This window comes from Rattus norvegicus, chromosome 1, assembly GCF_036323735.1.
Source record: "Rattus norvegicus strain BN/NHsdMcwi chromosome 1, GRCr8, whole genome shotgun sequence".
NCBI classification, from domain to species: domain Eukaryota; kingdom Metazoa; phylum Chordata; class Mammalia; order Rodentia; family Muridae; genus Rattus; species Rattus norvegicus.
The window spans coordinates 181341333-181363323 of NC_086019.1; the positions used below are offsets into that span (position 1 = coordinate 181341333).

The 21991-nt window shown below is 46.5% G+C and overlaps 1 protein-coding gene across 1 annotated transcript in view; it reads left to right on the plus strand.

The window, feature by feature from the left end:
- Window positions 1–19715, plus strand: part of Xylt1 (xylosyltransferase 1) — a 282826-nt gene extending 263111 nt beyond the window's left edge. Inside the window, 3 exon segments of the mRNA NM_022295.2 lie at window positions 5567–5762; window positions 10584–10917; window positions 16267–19715. Of these exon segments, the coding sequence (NP_071631.1) occupies window positions 5567–5762; window positions 10584–10917; window positions 16267–16589 (853 nt within the window). The 3' untranslated portion in view covers window positions 16590–19715.
- The last annotated feature ends 2276 nt before the right edge of the window (window positions 19716–21991 follow it).

A 21991-nucleotide genomic window follows, 5' to 3' on the forward strand; every position in this document is an offset into this window, starting at 1 on the left:
TGACAATACAGACACATGCCTCAGTTCTTGCTTTTTATGTGGGTACTGGGGACCCAAGCTCAGATTTTCACACTTACATTGCAAGCACTTTTACCAAACGAGCTATTCTCTCTGGGGTCAGAGAGTCCTAACACCCCCACCTCTCTCCCAAACCTAAGGGACATCATCAACAGGCCCATCACATATGGCTGTACCACCTAGTATCAATGTCAGTGAGTGTCTTACCCCCTATCTAGTCTGTGGGAAGAATATTGATCTTGGAACCACTGATGATCTACCCGGTGTACAGTGCCGTGCCCCAAAGCTTGGGTAGCAACTGTCCTTCTAGCTTCCTCATGAGCCTCCTAGAACCTAGAAGATAAATGATCTTAGAGGAAATTCCAAAAGACACTCCCGATTTATTTAGGGTTGTTGAAACTTTCTCCTGGTACTTGCTTTGGAATGAAGCAAACCATCTAGTTGCCTCAGGCCCAGAATCCTTCGACTTTTCTCCCTCATTTTTTATTGTGATGGAGCTATTGTGCCTTGCCGTGGGCAGACCCATGTATTTATGAATCGGAGGCTGAGAATAAATCAGGACAAAGGACCCTTATCCCAAAAAGGCAAAGGAGAATGAATTGCTACCCGTGGGGCATCTAGGGAAATAGCAAGTGCCTTTCATCTGAGCTGGGCAGTTCATGCACTCTGTGTAGTTGCAGGCTGTGGTGCAACCTTTCATGAAACAGTGCTTATTGATTCAGTTTCTCATTATAAAGTAATGCATGCGCTTTTGCAGAAATGTTTGATATAGCAGATTCAAATATAGGAGAACAAGAAAATAGAAGCCACTTCCGATCTACCATTGCAGGGATTGAGATGCCAATACATTACTACCAAACCTTAACTCAGACCCCAGCAAGTAACACCGCTCGTAAGTTAGCGTGAATCCCACAGGGGGGCTTTGTCAACACCAACCCAGGCCACCTGAGCTTCATACACCTGCAAGTCAGGTCAAGCCCTGTATGAGGCGCTGTGCATACCAGCCTTGAGCTACCTGGTTCAACTCCTGCCCAATGTGGTGAAGATGTCAACTTGAGGCTAACTACCAAATCCCCTGCTTTTGCAAAGCAATTAGAACCCCAAAACCGTATGTCACTCTATTTTTCTGAAGCTCACCTTATTTAAATAAGGGATGGGAGAAACAAACCTTGGGCCAGACAAATGTTCCCACTGAATTCTATAAATTGTTGTACAGCCTTTAGTGAAGTTGCTGTTGTCATTACTTAGAGATGGGATAATGTGGCCATAAGGTGCAGAGGGCTTTGGGTTACACCTTGGGTTACATGGTCCTCAGATGTACTTAAAAAGCACAAAGCTAGAGGGGATCCCAGGTTATCACTCATCAGCAATCAATGCTTGAGTACCTACTGTGTACCAGGCTCTCTGTTAGACATGGAACAGTCACCTCTGACCCAGACAGACCTGACCCCAAGGTCCTTACCTTCACATTCTAGTGTGAAGACACACAGTTCCTAAGTGTATGCATGTGCATGTTTGCATGCAGAGAGAGAGAGACAGAGACACAGAGAGATTAACAATAAGAACAGATGCTGACTTGTGAGATGGTTCTCATTAAGTGTAAAGGCAAGCCATAGCTCACCATATACTCACAAGAGGAGAAGAGCATTCCCAGTGGAAAGAATATCCTGTGCAAAGGCCCTGGGGCACATCTGAACTCAGCACATCCAGGAGCCTAAAAAAAGGTACCAGTGGCCAGAAAGTGGTAGGCCTGGGCTTAGGGGAACAAAACAAGCCAAGAAGGACAGCTTTGCAATCCAGGTAAAAGGTATGAGTTTAAGCAGCAAGTATTAAGTGTTTGTGGCTCATAAGGAGGCAGCCAGTGAGTACACTGAAGATATTTCTGTAGAGCCTCCATGCACTTGAGCAGAGCAGAAGGTGGAATCAGACGACAGAAGCTGTGGTGGAGATGGATCAGTGGGGAAATCTCTCGTCTCACAAACATGAAGGCTGAGTTGGATCTCCAGCTTGCACTGTAACACCTGCTTACAATCTCAGCAATGGTGAGAGGGAGTAGGAGAGATGGATCCTGGAGGCTCACAGGCCAGCTAGCCTAGCCTAACTGACAACGTTCCAGGCCAAAAAGAGACCTCATCTCAAATAAAAGGCAGAAGGTGCCTGTCATAGTTAAGGTTTTTATTGCTAAGAAGAGACACCATCATCAAGGCAACTCATAAAGAAAGTATTTAATTGGGGCTGGTTTACAGGTTCAGAGGTTCAGTCCGTTGTCATCATGGTAGGAAGCATGGCAGCTTGCAGGCAGACTTGGTGCTGGAGGAGGCAAGAGTCCTCCATCTTGATCCTTAGGCAGCAGAAGGGAACTGTGTTACACTGACCAGATGTGAGCATGTATGAGACCTCAAAGTCCTACCTCCACAGTGACACACTTCCTCTTACAAGGCCACACCTCCTCCAATAAGGCCATACCACCTAATAGGGCCACTTTCATGGGTCAAGCATATTCAAACCACCACAGTGCCCAAGGCTGACCTCCACAGGCACACTATGCACACACTCACCAACACCCCCACATATACACGCTCATCCAAAAACACACACAGAGAGATACACACAAGCACACACCCAGAAGAAAGTAAGGAAAAGTAAGTAATAAAGCAACAGATTGCTCCAATACTCAACCTTTGATAGCTCGTGTTCTTGACATGCAGCAACACTGAGTATGATTTACATACTTTCTCCTATTCCTCTCGGGCAGCGAGCTCTCCTCTGTCTATAGACACACCCACCTCGCAAAACAAACACCACCAGTTCATTACCTGTGCACTGCTATAATGATACTACGTAACAAATAGACCAGGGTTGGGGCTTTGTAATCTTTCCTTAGTGCCCGTATGTGAATCAGGTGGGCCATCTTCCTTCCTAGTCAGGATCAGTTTCTTCTGTGTCTGTAGCCAGCTGCAGGTCAGAACCCTGGAACTACAGTTCTTTACCTGGGAACTGTTGGCTGAACCACAATGGTGTGGGCTAGGACAACTTTGATGACTCGAATCTGTCACCCATGACTCATCCTCCCACAGGCTAGCCCAAGCATGCTCTCCACTTGCTATTGGCCAGGAGGTGGGAAATAGACTTTCTCACCAGTGCAAAGAGATATTGAAAACATGGGGCTTTGGGGACACCCATGCAGGTAAACACAGACTTCCACAGCTATATCAAGAAGGCCAAGTATCACAAATGACCATTTTCATTTAAATGAACTAGAATTAAGCCAAGCACGGTGGCACACACCTGTAATCCTAGCATATAGAAGTAGAGCCAAAAAAAAAAAAAAAAATCAGGATTCCAAGGCTACAGTCAACGATGTATTAAGTAAGATGCCCTCCTGGGATGCATGAGGCTCTGTCTGAAAAAAGGAGGACAAGGAGGAGGGGGAGGAGGAGGAGGGGGAGGAGGAAGAGGGGGAGGAGAAGGAGGGAGAGGGGGAAGAAAGAGGAGGGGGAGGAGCAGCAGCAGCTGAGAAGGTGGTTTAGTGGATAAAATGCTTGCTACTCAAGCACGGAGACCAGAGTTCAAATCCTTTGCATCCTCATAAAAGCCAAGTGAGGCAGCATGTACCATTAGTCACAGCACTGGGAGGCAGACAGAAGGATCCCCAGGCTTCACTGGCTAGCCAGTCTACCTAATTGGCAAGCTCTGGGTTAAGTGACAGACACTGTCTCCAAAAGTAAGTTGGGAAGTTATAGAGAAAGACACCTTCCATCACCTTTGGCCTACACACACACACACACACACACACACACACAACACACACACAACACACACACACACACACACACACAAATTAAGTTTAAAAATAACAAATGAACTAGCATTAAAAATTATGCCCACATTTCAAGGGCCCAGCAGTTGCTGGTGGCTCCCATGTTGGGCAGCACAGATACCCAATCCCTCCGAACCTGAGAAAGCACTGCCGGACAGCCAAGTAACTGCAACAGCAAGTGTCCTAGGCTTCACACCCACCATGATCACACCAAGAGTGTGCCAGCATGGGCTGTGAAGACCCAGCAATCTGAAGACGATGCAGGCTCTTTCTGGAGAGCCCCAGAGGCATCCCCGTAACAAGGCAGTGATTTCCGAGAGGCTCGTCAACACGGGAAGGAGGCCTCCCCAGCCATTCTAATTGGACATAAAGACTTAAAACTCCAGATCGGAAGCAGAGGGAAGCCTGCATTTAGCAGAGAGGGGACAGTGATTTGTGGAACGCTGCTATTAGGGAGCCACCGCAGCCTCTTAGCACTGTGCAATTTACACACTGCAGAAGCAGCAGCTTTTTATTCTGCAAGTGGGGAGTTGCTGGTCTCCATGGCTCTCTCTTCCCTTCTGCTTTCTGCTCCCCACATTCTCCTCTTCTGGAAAGTTTTCCAGCCCATCCTAGCCAGCCGACCTGTGTGAACCAGAGGCCTACGACTTAAAACAAGCTTCATATAGGAGGCTGAGTATTTCCAAGTGTGTGTTGGCAGTCATTTTTAGAAAAAGAAAAACAGTGTGGGTTCATCGACACCCACTTGAGGAAGAGAACAGCAAGAAGATAAATCAGTTTTCCTGACAAACTTAGGTCCTGGGTTTGAAGAGTTTTACGGGTGTGAGGGGTGTGAATGAACACAAATTCCAAAAGAATAACAGATCTGTTACAATATTATTACCCATCAATAGATCACTGGTTTTATAAAATAAAATGCTCTTCAGAGACATGTGAGAATGTGTAGGAAGTCCAATGGAGTAAAAGCCTAGCATCTAGATTACAATTCCAGCTACGTCATATTCGTGGGACTGGGAAGATGATTCTATCAGTAAAGTACCTGCCATATGAGTCTGAGAGCAGGAGTTCAGTTCCCCCAGAACCCACATTTTAAAAGCTAGGCATGGTGGCAGGTGCTTTGTTGTCCCAGCATCAGGGAGGTAGAGAGAGTCAGAAGTGTCCCCGGGTTTACTGGCCAGCTAGTTTAGCCCACTTGACAAACTACAGATCAGTGACAGAACCTGCCTCTAAAAGCAAGGCGGATGTCACCTAAGGACTGACATCTATGGTGATAGGTAGCCTCCACATACATGCACATACACCTGCACACATACACAGTGTTAGCCAGCCCACTAGGTAACATGTATGCAAACTCATGCACGGAAAATGAGGCCACAGGAAAAGGCACCAGCAGAAGTGTTCAGACATCATTTCCCTCTCTGATACGCAGCACCAGAGGACTCAGTAGATATCTGTGGAAGAGTTGTTGTGCATGGGAAGAGGCATCAAGAGCAGGGCTTTATTTTCTTTATTGTACTTTCCTATCGTCAGCATGTTTTACATTTATCACTCTTGTTTAAAATGTAACACTTTGCAGCCATAAAGACCCCAGGTTCATGGATAGCAGTTTTCAGACTGGTGCAGATTATAGTAGGCTAAACAGGGGCTATTCTAGGAACTAGACCACCGTAGAGTATGGGAACCTCATGGTGACACTACACACCTCACAGCCTGGTCCCCTGTTCTCAGGTACTATCCAATGGGCCACCCAGCGTCTGTCCACCTCTACTTCCTGGCTGACCGATTCCAGGGCTTTCTGATCAAGCACCATGTGACCAACCTTGCTGTGAGCAAACTGGAGACACTGGAGACATGGATGATGCCAAAGAAAGTCTTCAAGGTCGCAAGTCCCCCCAGTGACTTTGGGAGGCTTCAGTTTTCTGAGGTAAGAGGTCAAATAGCGTCAGTCTTGATTGTCTCTTGCAGCTAGCTCTGTTGCCAGGCTCCCTGCCTCACCTGATACTTAGGGCTGGAAATGGAGGAGAAGGGGATACGCAGAACCCTAAAGATGAATGCATTCTGTCCCTGGAAGCAGTTTTCCAGCCCTATATACTGGAACCAGAATCATAAACACTGCAAACAGAAATATAGTGAGGTATCAACATCTTTAAACAGAATTAGCTTAGAAGCATGGTTTATTGTTTGGGGGTAAAATTTCTTCTCTTAATTTTGCATTTCGACCACTGATTTCTTCTAAGCCTGTTTTAGTTATGAACCAGAACCAGACAGCTTCCTCATAAAGTCAAGGCATTAGCACCATTTTATGGATTGGGTAAGTGAGGCTTATGGACATGCAATTATTTTCTAAATAACTGCTAAGACCTGCAAAATCATAGAATTGATTCCCCATTTCACTAGACACAAGTTCCATGCCTCATTTTGTGGTGTTATTTCCCCCTTGTTCCTAGCACAGGGGCTAGCTCCTAAACTAGGAGTACATGGGCTGGTGGCCATGTAAATGGATGAATAGAAAGATGGAGGGATGGCTGATGGTTAATTAAATGAACTGTTGAACAAATGGACGGAGGCCTGGGAGTATAGGTGGATGTGTTAATGGACATATGGACTGATGGATGACAGATGGACAGACAGATAAAGGGTGGAAATGTTGACAGTGGAATGGATACCAATGAAGATGAATGGATGGAGATACAGATGCATAGATGGACCAATGGATGACAAGTGGACAGACATGAAAATGGGTGTACGTATAGGCAACAGGATGGATGGATGGATGGATGGATGGATGGATGGATGGATGGATGGATGGATATGACAGGTGGAATAAAGGTAGATGTACAGACAGATATACAGAATTATGATTGGATAATGGATGGGTGGATGGATAGATGAGTAAACAGAAGTGTCCAGAGATGGGTGAGTGGGCTAACATATGATATATGGATTCATAGAATGTTGTTTCCTCTACTCACATGAGTTTTTAGAAATGTTTTTGGTTTGGGAGAAAGCTTCCTGGTACTTCCTTGTCACATCATCCCTGCTTACAGGTCCAGAAGGTCCCACATGATCTGATTACTGTTTACCTTTCTAGCCCTGTCCAATACCATTCATTTCTTGCTCACACTTCCTGTATCTTTGTCAAACAAGATGTCCTTATTTTTGACTCGTTTGTCATGTCCCTATACCTAGAGTGCTTTCTCAAATGTTGTTCTATATTTTGCAATCTTTAGTTTTCTTAGTCATTCTGATCTAAACCTAAAGAGGATCCTTTGAGGACACCTTTCGTGGCTGTCCCCCCGTGTCTCAGTAGCAACATTATACACCTGCTACTTCCTTAAATTGTCCCTTTTAGAATTTACCTTATTATTTTATCTTGATGATTTATGAACATGTCTTGCTTATACACCAGAAAACTGGACCTCTGTCTATCACTCACTGCTGAATCCTCTGTGCCCTATCATTAGTAAAGGAGTCACAACATTAGTGAATGCTGTTGAGTAAATGTGACTGCCCCTGGGGCTGGGAAATTCTGGAACAAAGAGGAAGTATGGCTGAGCTTGGGCATCAGGACCCACACAAATGAGTTTGAGTGCCAGGTTAAAGATGAGGAGTAACTTGATATGCAGGAACTTAAGGGTCTAGAGAGAAACTGCACCTGCTCTCACGTCCTTGATGGTCCTTCTCCACTCCCTGTAGGCCTGTCTTTCTGTTCCGCCCCATGACTGAGTAGATTCCCCTGTCAAACAAACATGGGTGAGATTCTTGTAAACTTGTGTTTTTAAAAAAGGTCCCATGGGGATTGACTGGCTCTGAGCTCCTATGGCAGCCAACTCCATAAATTACTGGAGTCAGCAGGGCAATTAGATGTTACTCCAGTTGGATTCTGTTCTAGGGGCCCAAGCAGCCCATTGAAGACATTAATGTCCCATTAAAGAGATGAATGCCTTGTGTCTGGCCTTTCCCTGTTTATCAGCCTGCTGGTAGGTCACTGGGTGCCTCTGGCAGTGACAAGAGATGTTGGCCACAGTATGGCTCCTTGTTTGTGAGTATTTTCACTACGGGTCCTATAGTCCCTGTGAGAGGACAACCAAGACCTCCATCAGCAAAGCAGATACAGGAAGCAGAGGACCTAACCTTGTAGGTAGAACTTTTCTAGACATACTTAGTTAATTAAAAAGGTATAGAGAAGGAGGAAAGACCTACAGGCCTACTTGCAAACTATTAGGGATACGCTTGATATTAGCATGGTCTCATAATTTTACACAGTAACACATGGTCAATTTTAGATTTCTGTAGCATGATGGCCCATGCCATTGATTGGAGAAAAAGATACTCACCAAGGACCTACAATATGGTAGATTCACAACAGACAGCAGTGATCCAGACAAGGTGTCTCTTGCAATGGGACTAAATTGTGCTGGGACAGGCAGACAAGTAGTGAGTGAAGAAGAAAAAGTAGTTCAGCTAATAACATATTGCAGAGCAAAAGGAAAATCATTCCTGGGCTTGCTCAGGTGTAGGAGGCTGGTGATCAGATGACCTCTTCTTCTTCTGGAAGATTCCTTAAAAGAGCTCAGGTTTGAACTGACACTTGGGAAGATCTAGAACATTCTGAGTGGAAGACAGAATATTGACAGATGCCCTGAGAGTCTGGGAAGGAGCTTGGCATGCTGAAGAAGAAGCAAGGCCATTGTGACTGGACATGGTGAATGAGATGTTAACCAGAGCCAGTGTGAAGGTCACAGTGAATGAGCTGGAGACTGGTGGAGGTCATAGTTGATGACAGGGTGAGGGCCTGCGAAGCAGTATTGTAGGCTGGAACTTGAACATTTATTGAAACTTCTGCAATAGCGCATTTTTCAATGAATGGTTGTAGGCTCCCACACTAAGGCCAAGTGGAAGATAACAGATATAACAGATCTATCAGAAAGGGGACTCTATGTGAGAGTGATCTCTCCTCATGCTTTAGGCAGAGGGCAGGGAACACTCTTCATGCTCCTCAGTTTAAGAGAAGACCCTATTTTTTTGCAAGATGATTTACACTCCAGTTCAAGTGACTCTGTTTGAGAATACAATTTCAAGGTAACTGTCTACCTCCATTCCTTTAGAGAACACAAGAACTATGCTCTAGAGAGTTCCCTGATCCATTATGAATTAATTCTGTATGGCCTCAGCATGACTTTGTAACCATTCTTCCTTTTTGTTAGGAATGTTACAAGAGCAGGTGTCTAGAGTATGGGTATACAGAGAAGTCCATCTGCTCAACCCTGATCATTAAATATGTGTTCAACTTCAAGGTAGCTAGCTAGGTAGATGGATGGATGGATGGATGGATGGATGGATGGATGGATGGATGGATGGATGGATGGGATGGATGAATTTTCAGGTTGATGATGCATATAATATATTCATGAGAGATTGTTTCATGAGAAATAGATACTGTGAAATAAATAACTGATAGGTAGTACATATTGACAGGAGATTGCTAGATGGACAGACAAATAGGTTACTGCTATTAATAGAGTTCCTGGACTCCCACAGCAAGTTGCTGACTGAGCATCAGTTTCATCTTCACAGTGAGAATAGTGACAAAGCTCTCCCCTCCCCAGATGAGAATATCCCATGAGCAGAAATAGCAGATGCTTAAACTCATGCCTGGCTCATGTAAGCCTTCAGTGTCGAATGTGAAACTGTGTGCCCCACATGAAGTGTGTGCATGGTAATTCCAAACAAGAACATGGAGAAAGAAACTCAGCTACCATTTGCTGTGCATATTCTGAAGCTTCTCCAGAGTTGTACAGCCACACTATCAAGCCTCTCAGTACCAAGGTTCTGCGTGGCTAATTCACATTTTGTCAAGCAGTTAACTTACTTATTGGGAAAACATGGCCTGAACACCTACTATGTGCTCATCCCTCTCTGGAAACCATGAAAAAGTTGAGATTCACACAGAGTAGGCTCTTCTCACAGGGCCTACATTACAGTGGAGGGAGGGAGTGTATTGAGGTTTCAGAAAGCCCTAAGACCTCTCAGATAAGGGCTGGCTATGCAAAGGCATGAGAAGGTAGGGCATTCCAGGCAGAGAACGTGGTTTAGGACAGGGAGGGTGTGGCTTGATAAGTTAGAATGGCTGAAAAAAGGAGCACATGGAGCAGGATACTGGGTGGTGGTAGAGTGAAGAAAAACCTGAGGACCATAGCGAGGGGTTGACTTAGACCCAGGGACAGTAAGAAGCCCTGAGCAGTGAGGCACAATGTGACCACTCTGGATTCCCAATTGCAGAATAGCTTAAAAGTGGCAAGGTGGACAGAGGAAAGTCAAGGGACTTGTCACCCAGCTATCCAGCTGGTGTGGGAGAAGGGTGGATGGGACACATCCCATCACTGCAGTCCAGAGAAGAATTCTTTGGCGAAGCCAAAGCTGAATCTCCATGCTACCTTGGTACGGATTGCTGAGGTCTGTTTCTCAGCTTCTGATGGGTTGCTCCAAAGCCAGGGCTCCCTCCCTATTCAGAAGGAGCACACCAAATTCAGAGTGCTATTTGTAGAAGTTAGGGCTCAAGAAGACCCCAGGCTCACTGTGCGAGTGGCAGGGTGCTGTCTTCTGTTTACCAGCTGTGTAACATGAGTCCTAGGTGACTTGGAACCCCAGTCTTCTCATCAGCGAAATGGGTATATGCAACCATGCAAGCAAGATCCTAGACTTTCCCAGGACTCTGGCTTCAGAATTTATTCTCTTGTTTCAGGTTGGCACTGACTGGGATGCCAAGGAGAGACTATTCCGGAACTTTGGTGGTCTTTTGGGGCCCATGGATGAGCCGGTGGGAATGCAGAAATGGGGGAAGGGACCCAATGTGACCGTGACTGTTATTTGGGTGGATCCTGTCAATGTCATCGCAGCCACCTATGATATCCTGATCGAGTCCACTGCGGAATTCACACACTACAAACCCCCTTTGAATCTGCCTCTGAGGCCTGGTGTCTGGACAGTGAAGATTCTCCATCACTGGGTACCAGTTGCAGAGACCAAATTCCTTGTCGCACCTCTGACCTTCTCCAACAAGCAGCCCATCAAACCAGGTGAGTGCTCTCAGGACCCCTGAGGAGGAGAGAGACCATTCCATGGAGTCCTGGGACCCCATGCCCAACATGGTACATGAGACTGTCTTGCCAGGAGCAAAGCTTCCCTGTTTGGGTTTTTTTCATACTTGTTTACCCTATAGAGCTGGCTCATTTCCTCCTTGTACACAGAGGCAGTGCCATCTGTGTGGGTGTTTATCAGCTGCTGGCCCACTGGACTGCCACAAGGCTCTGTTCATATTTAAGACAAGCTGGGGACTAATCCTAGACACACACTGAGTTTCAGCATGGCTTCTTGGCTGTTTGGAAAATAATTACTGATGGAATTCTGCTCAAAAAATATGTGATGCCCTAAGTCAAAAAGGACAAGCCACATACATGTGTAAGCTGTTTTTTTTTTTTTCTCCAAAATATACTCATAAAAATCCCATAAATAAGAGTTTGGCAAACTATGAGCCCCAGTTGTCTATGGCCATTTCTGGTCTTTTCTTAAAAAAAAATCCTTTAGGGAATATGGCCATGGGCACTCGTGGACACAGTGCCTATGTCTGCTTTAGAGCTTTAATGGCAGGCTCCAACAGTCAGAACAGAGACTGTGTGGCTTAGAAATCAACCATTTATCTCCTGAAGGTGATGAATGCCACTGGTGGCTATAAAGGGGGGGGGGGGGAGAGAAAGAAATAAGAAAGAAAAATGAGAAAAAAAGAAAAAGAGGAAAAATGAACTTCCCACATATGCATAATTAAAAAAGCAAGAAACCAAAAAACCTCACCCTCATTAGTTATGAGAGGTAATAATGAAAATTACAAGCAGAATGAAGTTCCAGAGTGGGAAATAAATTTGTGCCTGTGACAGTCAGACAGTGCCACGGGGCAGGTCAGAGATGCAAGGACATTTATCCAAGGCTCCTGAGGGCTGAGTATATAGGCTGAGTCTGTGGGATGGATGACCCCCTTCTCCTCATGGTGCACGTGCGTGCGCGCACACACACACACACACACACACACACACACGAGGTCCCACATTAAGGAATAGTCCTGGGAAGAGACAGGATTGCTTCAGAATTGTTCATAGTGGAGACAGCAGTAAACTCCAGTCCCATGCAACAGGGAAACATGCTGGTTGGGGAAAACTGATCACAGAATAAGCATGGCTTAGATTACTTCATTTAAGGCTCAAAACCAGGGAAAGTCAACAATATCTTAACTATTCTGGGATTCATGTGTGAGCAGGAAGCTAAGAGAAAGGAGACTGCTGACATACTTCTGACCTTTGCTTCCTGTGAGCACAGAGGTCAGAGAGAGGGAGACTGAGACCCCGATGGCTAGCTTGTTTTTATTCCAGATTTACACTTGGATTTCTATTTTTCCTACACTTGCATTTGTCAATAAATTTTTTTGGCTATACTCTTACCCTTTAGGGGTTGCCACTGTGAATAGCCTGCCTAAACACATCTTTCTATCACTGTTGGCAGTGTTTTAAATCCTAAGCACAAGCATGTGTCTTAAAGCACAGACGTGGTACATTCTGTACCAGTCTTTTGTAGCTTCCTAAGTCAGTGTGTGTGAGTTGCCAGGCACGGAGAGTCCACCGTTTAGGAGTCACAGGCTGTTCCTTACTGGACACAGTACCTTCTGTTGTTTGATGAAGGCTTTGTTGCAGAAAATGCTAAAGGGAAGATTCTGGAACATTAAACTGTATGTTCCCACTCCTAGACAGACTCATAGAGACAGGATTTCTGAGTTTCTCAATACAACTGCCCCTTGGTGCCTATAGAGAATCGGTTCCAGATTCTTTCTTGATTGTAAAAACCTGCAGATGTATCAGTCCCTTAAGAGCATGGTATTTGCACGTAACCTATGCTGTTCTCCTGTTCACTGTAAACCACCTCCGAATGGCTCATTATGCCTAATATAATATGAATGCATACACACGGCTGTGGCATGTCGCTTAAGAGATGATGACGAGAAAAGCTACATGGCCTGGACCAGCACACACACACACACACACACACACACACACAGTTTTCCCCAGCAACTGCTCTGAGATACAGAGACTATCTGGACCGTCCGTCTGCATGTTACTCAGCACAAGCCCAGGAGCTAGATGCACATGGCAGTCCTGCTAAGTGGGAAACATTCCCACCCATCAGATAACAAGTGCCATACTGATAACACTGGCCAGGAAGACATAGATGTGGGATGGGTGCCTACAGTCCTGAAAATAGGGTCTTGGCATGAATCCTGGCAGCTTCTGCTAAGTCTTCGTGTTGAACAAGCCGATACCTAGACACCTGGTGTCTTCTTGAAGCTGGGCCTCTGCTCCAGAATTAGCCAAGACACAGCCCACCTACTTAGTGTCTTCAAGTGTTCCTTCATGGGCATCCTTTTCACATCCTTAAAGACCTGAAAGCCAAGTGTAAAGAAGAGGGACCAGAGCCACACATCCCTCCTGCATCAGGCACAGCTGTGGAACAGCACAAAGGGGGCCCGAAATCCACCCACCCATGGAAGGAGCACAGGATCCTGCTCGTGGTCGTGATCTCGCCAACGTTTTCTTCAGTGATTTCCAAGGAGGTGGGAGCTGCTCCCAGCATCCCCAGAAAGACCTTGGGTCAGAAACACCCCAGGGAAGCAGTTCCCCTGTTGGCAGTAATTGTATTTGTTAATGAGACAAGGAACACTGAGGTGGGAGTAATGCAATTTGTGAGATGATTCATCTTGAGTAATTTACTATTGATGCGTCCCTGGTAATCTAAGAAATCTGATGAGGTGGAATTGAGGAAAATTTAATTATGGAGGCAAGCATCCGAGCTGATGCTGTAATGCCATTTCCCACATTAACCTCATTTCTCATAAAGTGGTATGCCTTTTTCCCCCCCTGCATCAACCACAGTATTTTACTCCCAACATTTCAATGTCTGTTAGCTGTTCCTCTTGCTTTGAGTCGCCCCACCGTTTGTCAGCCCAGCCATCTCTCAATTACCTGCTCCTACCTCTGCAGAGTAGAGGCACCAAGAGACTCATAGAGAAATTAGGACATGCAGCAAAGACAGAAGACCCTTTTCTCCTGGCACATAGTGTTGGTGCTACCAACCCTGTCTTCCAGTCTCCTGGCTATGGCCAAAACCTGACTTGTTGGAATTTCATTTGACCAAGAATAAGATCCTCTTCAAACAGGAAGCACCCTGTTTGTCTCTTTCACCCCCAAATGCTTACAGTATTCCTATTCCTCCCTTTAGCCCCAAGGAGACTCAACAGTCCTCTTGTGTGTCCCTTGCTTTGATTGCAAACTATGTGAACTTGTAGGCAGCCTCCTGTAGATCTAACTAGCTGGTGCCAGGTTGAGTGCCCACATTTGTCATATGGGGACAATCAGGTTTCAAATTGCTGGTACCAAGATAGAAGGATAGCAACCATACTTTAGCTGTGAGCTTATTGTTGAATCTGCATGGAGCTGACGGTAGGAAGCATGGCTTTGGAGCCAGCCCACTCAGGATTGAACTGACTGTAGCCTCTGTTTCCTCACCTATAACATGAACAAGATAAAAGCCAACCTTTTAGGTTTGCTTGTTTTTTGTGTGTTTTTTTTCTTTGTTTGTTTGTTCGGTTTGGTTGTTTATGTTTGTTTGTTTGTTTGTTTTGTAGTTAGAGGATCATGAACAAATAAAAACCAACAATAATTGTGCAGAACTTAGTTTTAGTACCATGAGCAGAACATCACAGTCAATGCATTACCCTCAGAGTTACACTGTATAGGGGTAAGGGCTCCCTGGTAAGACTCCCTGATAAGAGGGTCCATCAGAGGAAACTGGAGCACAATCAGAAGTCACACACTACATATGTGGGATTTAGGCACTGAAACCAGTCAGCCCAACTTGCTCTCACAGGCAAAAAGGCTGGCATCAAGCAGACAGAGCTGTTAGGAGGGTGGCCCAGCCCACTCTGGCCCATTGCAGGTTCCAAGGACCACTTTGCAGTACTGAGTTTACTGTGCTTTAGACCAGGCTGTCAGGAAGCAGGAACCCACAGCTTCTCCAGAGGTCACAGCAATCACTTGGCAACCCAGAGCTGGGCCAATCCGGAGGCTTTGTGGCCCTGAATTCATTACTTATGTGATTTGGTAATGAGGCTTCACACTTGCTGTTCCCTCTACCTGGAGTTCTCCTCTCTGGCCTCATACACATCAATCAACACTTCATTCCAACGACACCTCCTCAGGAAAGTCTCCTCCTGCCCATCCCAGACCACTCTCCAATCCAGAGCAAACACTTCCCATAAATGATACATAGCTTTTCAGGAAAAAATGCTGTCTTGTCTCCACCTCAGTCGAACATCTACTAGAGTACCAGAGCAGCCATGGAGAATATGTCAGCAAGCAGGCAGAAGCAGGTTCCTATGAAACTTTGTAAAAAACAGAGAGTGGGCTGGCTTTGGCTGAAGACCCATCCTGTGCTATGCTAAGCTCCCTGTTTAACACCTTCATTGCACTTATCCCTGTTTGCAATGACCTCTATTTCCCACTTGTCTCTTTCCTTCCCGTCAATCTCTCTCCACTCCGAGCCTGCTGTCTTTGGACACCACCGCAGCCCCACCTCTCTGGCTCATCCCATCATCTAGAGCAGAAGCTGGTCGCTACGGTTAGCATGTCTGCGTCCAAGAAATAAATCACTGATCGCCTTTTAGATCAGAGAGGTTTAATAGAAAGTAGATGCTGAGAATTAAGTGTTGAGGAACTGGGGAGGTAGCTGAGTCTGTAATGCACTGGTCATCAAGCACAGGGACCTGAGTGTGCATCCTCAGCACCCACATAAAAAGCCAGGTGTGGAGACGAGCACCTGCGACCCCAGTGCTGGGTGCTGAGCATGCAGATCCCCAGAGCTCACCACGAACAGCCTAACTGGACAGACGGGCTGCAGATCTAGTAAGAGACCTGTCTCAAAAATAATAATAACGTATAGGGTATTCAGATGGCTCAGCGGGTAAAGGCGTTTGCCCTAGCACCTACATGATGAGAGGAGACCTTCACACACATGTGCATATGCACAACTACACAGAGAGAGAGAGAGAGAGAGAGAGAGAGAGAGAGAGAGAGAGAGAACACATAAATAAGAATATATAAATATTTAAAGGATGTATTGTGGAATCAGTAGATGTCTGGACCACTGAAGACGACCCACACACACGAGTGTGTCAGTAAGTAAATGTGCCATGCTCTGCACACAGGAGACTGTCAAGTGAATTCGATGAGCTGATGCCCAGCATGCATTGCTGCTCTGGTTCACAGTAAGCAGGCACCTGGTTGGTTGATGACTCTTCTAAACACATCTCTGTTCCCTTTGGCTTTCAGAGGAGGCTTTGAAGCTGCACAATGGGCCACCTCGCAGTGCCTACATGGAGCAGAGTTTCCAGAGCCTAAACCCAGTCCTCAGCCTGCACATCAATCCTGCCCAAGTAGAGCAGGCCCGGAAGAACGCAGCCTTCACTGGGACAGCACTAGAAGCCTGGCTGGACTCGCTGGTGGGTGGGACTTGGACTGCCATGGACGTCTGTGCCACAGGCCCCACTGCCTGCCCAGTCATGCAGACCTGCAGCCAAACAGCCTGGAGTTCCTTCAGCCCTGATCCCAAGTCAGAGCTGGGTGCAGTGAAGCCTGATGGTCGGCTCAGGTAGCACTGGCCACATGGGACTGATACAGCCTGAACCCTGGCCTCTGATCTTATATGGGGGAGGGGTTCCTTCTGTTCAAGGACCTCTGTTGCCTGTAGGACAGTGGAAAGAGAGGATTTGGAGGCCAGAGAGAAGTCAGCCTGTATTTGTGAAGCTGGCCTCTGGGATAGGTCGACTCAGCCCCAGGGCCACAATGGTCTCCTTCTACCGGTTGTTGCTCAGTCCTGCAGGCTCCCGTTCTCCCCCTCCGATGGCCTGCACCCCTACAAGTGAGTTTTAAACTTTTATTTTGAGCGGCAGAACTTTGTTTACTGGGCACAGTCAGAGGTGGAAGGGCAAGACCAAGATGAAATCCAGGCTGCTCTGGTTGAAGCCGAGTTTCCTTCTCGAAACTCAGCCAGCCAGGTGGTCCTTTGCCAAGGGCATCTCTAAGGTACCTCTTCTGAACCCAAGGGCTCTGTTTAAGCCAGTTTGACAAGCACTGCCCTGAGCAAGGGTGGGATCGCCATCCCAGCCTTCCATTAATCTCTTCATTTCTGTGGCTGGGAAACCTTGTGCCCATGCTAAAGGTAGCAAGCTGCAGGAAGCCATGCTCCTGGCCTTCCCAGGGAGGCGGAGACATGGGAGAATTCCAAGGTTCCTGTTGCCACTCAGTGAGCTGTTTTCTCTGAAAACCAGAGGTTCAGGAAAGCCTTTTGATGTGAAGCAGCCAAGGTCCCCAGACATGTGACTGCCAACTTGCCATCTGTCCAGATCAGCCTCTTCCAAGGCTGTCACAAATGGTAGCAGGAACAGGGTAAAGCATACAGAGCCTGAGCTTCAATTCTACCTGCCCCTGGGCTAGGAGACAGCTACTGTGGCCTCTTTGGTACTTGAAAGTGGGAGCAGTGCAGAACTGGGGCTCTGAATCTCAAAGGGGATTATGTGGATCGGAGCTTCTGACCTGGATGGCTGCACAGTAACACCCCTTACGTTCTGAGGTCAGATGCCCCAAACCTTTGTGAACTGTGCACTTGGTGCTGTTTGCTGTGACCAAACTGCATGGATCAGACTCCTCCCACGCAGGAACAAACATTTCAGATTGGGTCCTTAATTTCATATCCTTCCTCACCGAGGTTGCCAACAGGCTTAGTCTGGCCACACCACGTAAAAGGAAGGTTGAGTTTCAACAGTGGGAAGGTGGTTCAAAAAATAGTGTTATTCATATTGCTTGAGTTACCAGAAACCCAAGGGTCTTCTTGCCATGTGTATTCGAGGGGCACTGAGGAAGAGTACCCCTTCCTCCTGGAGTCCCCCAAATGACAGAGTTCTCTCGGAAAAGTTTCACCCATTCTTGTGTCTCTCCCAGCATGGATAAGGTACCGAAGTCCTCCTGGATGATACATCTATTGCACAGCCCCTCCCCCATCTAACATGGCGGGCATAGAGAAGGGACCCTTGATATTTATTATTTATATGTTTTAGTCAATGACTAATTAGTAGGTGCTGTTTTTGCAGCTTGTCAATTATGTTATCTTACTAACTGAAATTGCCTTTATTCACAAAAGGCTCCCTCTCCCCTCCCTTTCCCTGGTCTGCTTGCCTTTTCTCTCATTCTCTTTCTGTCTGTCTCTCAGTGTCCACCTTCTGGTTCTTAGAACGAAGCAGGGGTGTAGGACACCAAGGCCCAGTTTCAACCAGTGCGCCCACTCTCAGGAAGCAGGCCCATTAGAATGGCTGGAATCTCCTTTTCGCTTACACAGGATGCTGGTGTCACCTTTCCCTCTAAATTCAAAAGTGTTGAAATGCCTGAGTTCCCCACTTACCCATGGACCAGGATGTGATGGGCTCATTGGCTTGGGGAGGGAGAAGTGTGCCAAGCATAGAACTATAGATCCACTCAGTTGCCCCCACATCAGGCTTCTTGGTGAGCACAAGCTATCACTAGCAGAGGAAGACAGGCTCCTTCCAAGAGTGATTGATCTTAGGAGGGATGGGTTCAGACCCACCAGGAGAGCTCAGGAGGTAGCTACTGTCTGTGCTGGTGGTGGAGCCTTTGGATGGCTTCCTCTAAAAACCCATAGGATTTACATTGGTTTCACAAACCTGTGGGAGCCATGAGCCTGTTGTCCCATTCTCTCAGTGTCCCTATATTTTGCTTTGGTCAAAGCTTCCCTGGGACCATGGAAACTCTTTGAATTCTCCCTTGACCCCTTTTGCTCTAAACACTTGTGTATTCTGTTGTAGAAGTTCCTTGGAAGCCACAGACTCTGAGACAAGGTCTGTCTAGACCCAGTGACACTCGATGACATATTTCATACTGAAGACACTTGGGAATGGAGAGTCTACTTACTCTGGGGACACTCTGCTCCCTCTTTTCTCACCACAACTAATTTGGGGATATTTGTTTCCTCTGTTTTTGGAGCCAGAAAATAATTTTACTTTTAGTAAAAACAAACAAACGAACGAACAAAAACAAAAATGGAGAATTTAAAACAAGTTCAGCATAATTTAAGAAAAGATGTTTTCCTACGGAAAATGGCATAACTCCTTATCTATTGCTGTTTTCCTGCCTGAAAACCATAGATTTGTTGGAGGCCATGAGGGAAACAGCAGCCTTGGGAGGTGGCTGCCTGGGAGTTTTGAAAGCATGGAGCCATCATCTCCAGGAACCTTAAAGTCTGTAGCCTGCACAAGCAAAAAGCTTGGGCTTAGCTGATGACCGGAAGGGTATTCCTTATGGGGGGAGTATTTTAGATGGCATCTCTCCATGCCATTTGGTAACTACCCCTCCCAAAGCCAACTTCCAGGCTGTGCAGGAAGCTGTAAGTCTCTGAGAAGGAAGGGAACAACTCCCGATGCCCCATTTGTTTTAACAATGCAGTTCTTTTCCTGTTCCCCAAAGGCTTTTCTGGTGGAGATCGGGGACAGGGCGGAGCTCCTGGTTTCATTTCTCATTATTGGTTTAACTTTTAAAACTGAGATTAAGTTAGAGGGTAAAAACATGGCCACACAAATATACACACACAGGCACTCATGCACACACACACACACACACACACACACACACACACACAGAGGCATGCACGCACATGAATGCACACTCCTAAGGGGTTTGTTTCTACTTTGGATGTACCCTGGGTGTGTATAGAGCATAACCCCTCTGGTTGTCTAGTTTTCAGGTAGATAAGAGGATGTTGATTGAAACTTTGACCTCTCTCCCAAGACACTCGGTAACTGAGAAGAGCAATCGATGGCCACAAAGTGTAGAGTACGAAGAAGAAACTGTTTACAGCCAAGCTCATGAGGGTTCAGACCAGCAGTTCCTGATAGCACTGAGAATAGGCTGGAAACCAGTGTCCACCTAAATAGCTTGAGCTTACAAAGAAGGCTTGCCGAACAGAGAACTCTACCGCAGGGGCCATAAAAGCATAACCAGGTCCAGGACACAAGCGTAGATGAGTAAAAGCACTGGTGAAAGACAGAAGGGAGTGGTGGGGAGTGTAGTCTTACTGGCATGCACATTACTCCTCTGCTAAGAAAGGCCGCTGTGGCTCAGATCCCAGTTTACCACAGCAAGAAAGAAAGCAAAACTCATTGCAGCAGAGTCTTTCAGCTAATAAGGGAAGTCAAATATCCAGTTCCTGATTGTTTTTGTTTGTTTGGTTGGTTGGTTTGTTTTTGTTTGTTTGTTTTGTTTAATGGCAAATCTAGTTATTCAATATTGGCTACTCTTATTCTAATTTTATTTATTTATTTTTAAAGATGTGGACAGAAAAGTAGTTTCACAGTTGTGCTTAGGCAAAGTCCTCTTTCTAGAAAGGTAGTTTGAAACTAGGGAAAGAGTTTAAGGGTAAAGAGGGGGAATGCCAGAGTTTGGAGTACAAAAAGAACAGCTCACATTGAGCTGTGGAAGACTCTAGGTTTCTGCATAGTAGTTCCCTCCTGAGGAAGCCTGTCTTCTGCAGGAGGGCTGGCTCATCCACTACCCTGGTCTGTGCTGGAGAGGAAAGAATGTGGTCTGTGGTCTGGGCTCCAACCTCAGACACAAAGATGTTCTAATCTGCCCAGGTCTCCACCTTCTGGCATTCCATCAAACCAAGCCAAGGTGGCAATGGTGCCGTCCACAAGATAAGGGTGGGGGGCACTAGGACCCGCTCCAGAGTCTGCATGAGTTGCCATGCTGCCACTAAGCTGGAAGGCTCTTCTGAAACCACATGGGGCTGTGCTGGCTTACACATAGTCTTCTTTGTTCCTGCCTCAGTTACCTTATTTTGCCCAAGGGTCAACCCCAGGCACTACCTCAATGTCTGCTGAGAAGTTTACCTGGGGATGGGGTGGAATGAAGGTGGTTAACCATGCTGGAGCTGAATGTACAACTATGCAACTCTCTCTCTCTCTCTCTCTCTCTCTCTCTCTCTCTCTCTCTCTCTCTATTTCTATCTCTATCTCCCTCCTTGCCTAACCCTTCTTCCCTCCCTCTCCCTCAGTCTGACTCCCCCTCTTTCTTCTCCTTTTTCTTACAAGTGTGTGTGTGTGTGTGTGTGTGCGCGCGCGCGCGCGCGCGCGTGTGGGTGTGTGTGTGCATTATTTTTTTAACCTTATGAACAAGGACCCTCTTAAGACTGAGGAGGGCTGTCACCCGCCACCTGTGTCTATCCCCCTTGTTGTCTTTGGTTCTGTTCTTGCCAAGCCCCACACAGGGAGAAAGTGGCCTCTCTCCCCCCCTTACTTGGCTAGGAATATTCTCACAGCTTTGGCCTGCAGATATCACCAGGAAGCAGGCACCCCGTCGCGCCTCCCAGCACCGTCTTCTCCTTTCTGCATTTTTTTTCTCCTACCTCCCACCTTCATTCCCACCCCTCCAAAAAGCCTTAGGTTTCTCCTTTTTGAAATGTGGCCTTAAAATTATTTTTGGAAAGCTGACATCCTCCCCCTCTAATTTTCTCCACCATCATGGGAGAGAGAACATCTTGAAGCCTGGGTGTGTGGCGGCCTCCTGAGCAAAGGGACTGCCAATCTGTAGTCTGCAGATGCACTAGGAATGACTTAAATGTCATCTTTAAGAAAAAAAAGTTCTCATATTTTTTCCTATGGGCAAAATGAAGTCTTGGCTGCTCGTGCAGTTCTGAAGCGTCCTCCATGTTGCTGTGGCAGTGGCTGGAACCACCAGCAGATGTTCACTACAGCTTCCTGGCCTCCCCTTCCCTCAAGACCCAGTGACTTTAGGTACTTCATTTAAGGATGAGTCAGGAATGTTTCTCAGTTTATCGCTTATCTTCCTTGCCGGGAAAGTGACAGCATTAAGTATTCCCAGTGGATGGGTCATTTCCTGAAGGGATGGTCCATTCTGTCCTTCAGACTCCACCTCGAACCCCTTCCATCACTCTAGTGCTGATGGGAGCCAAAGACAACCCCAGGGTTTT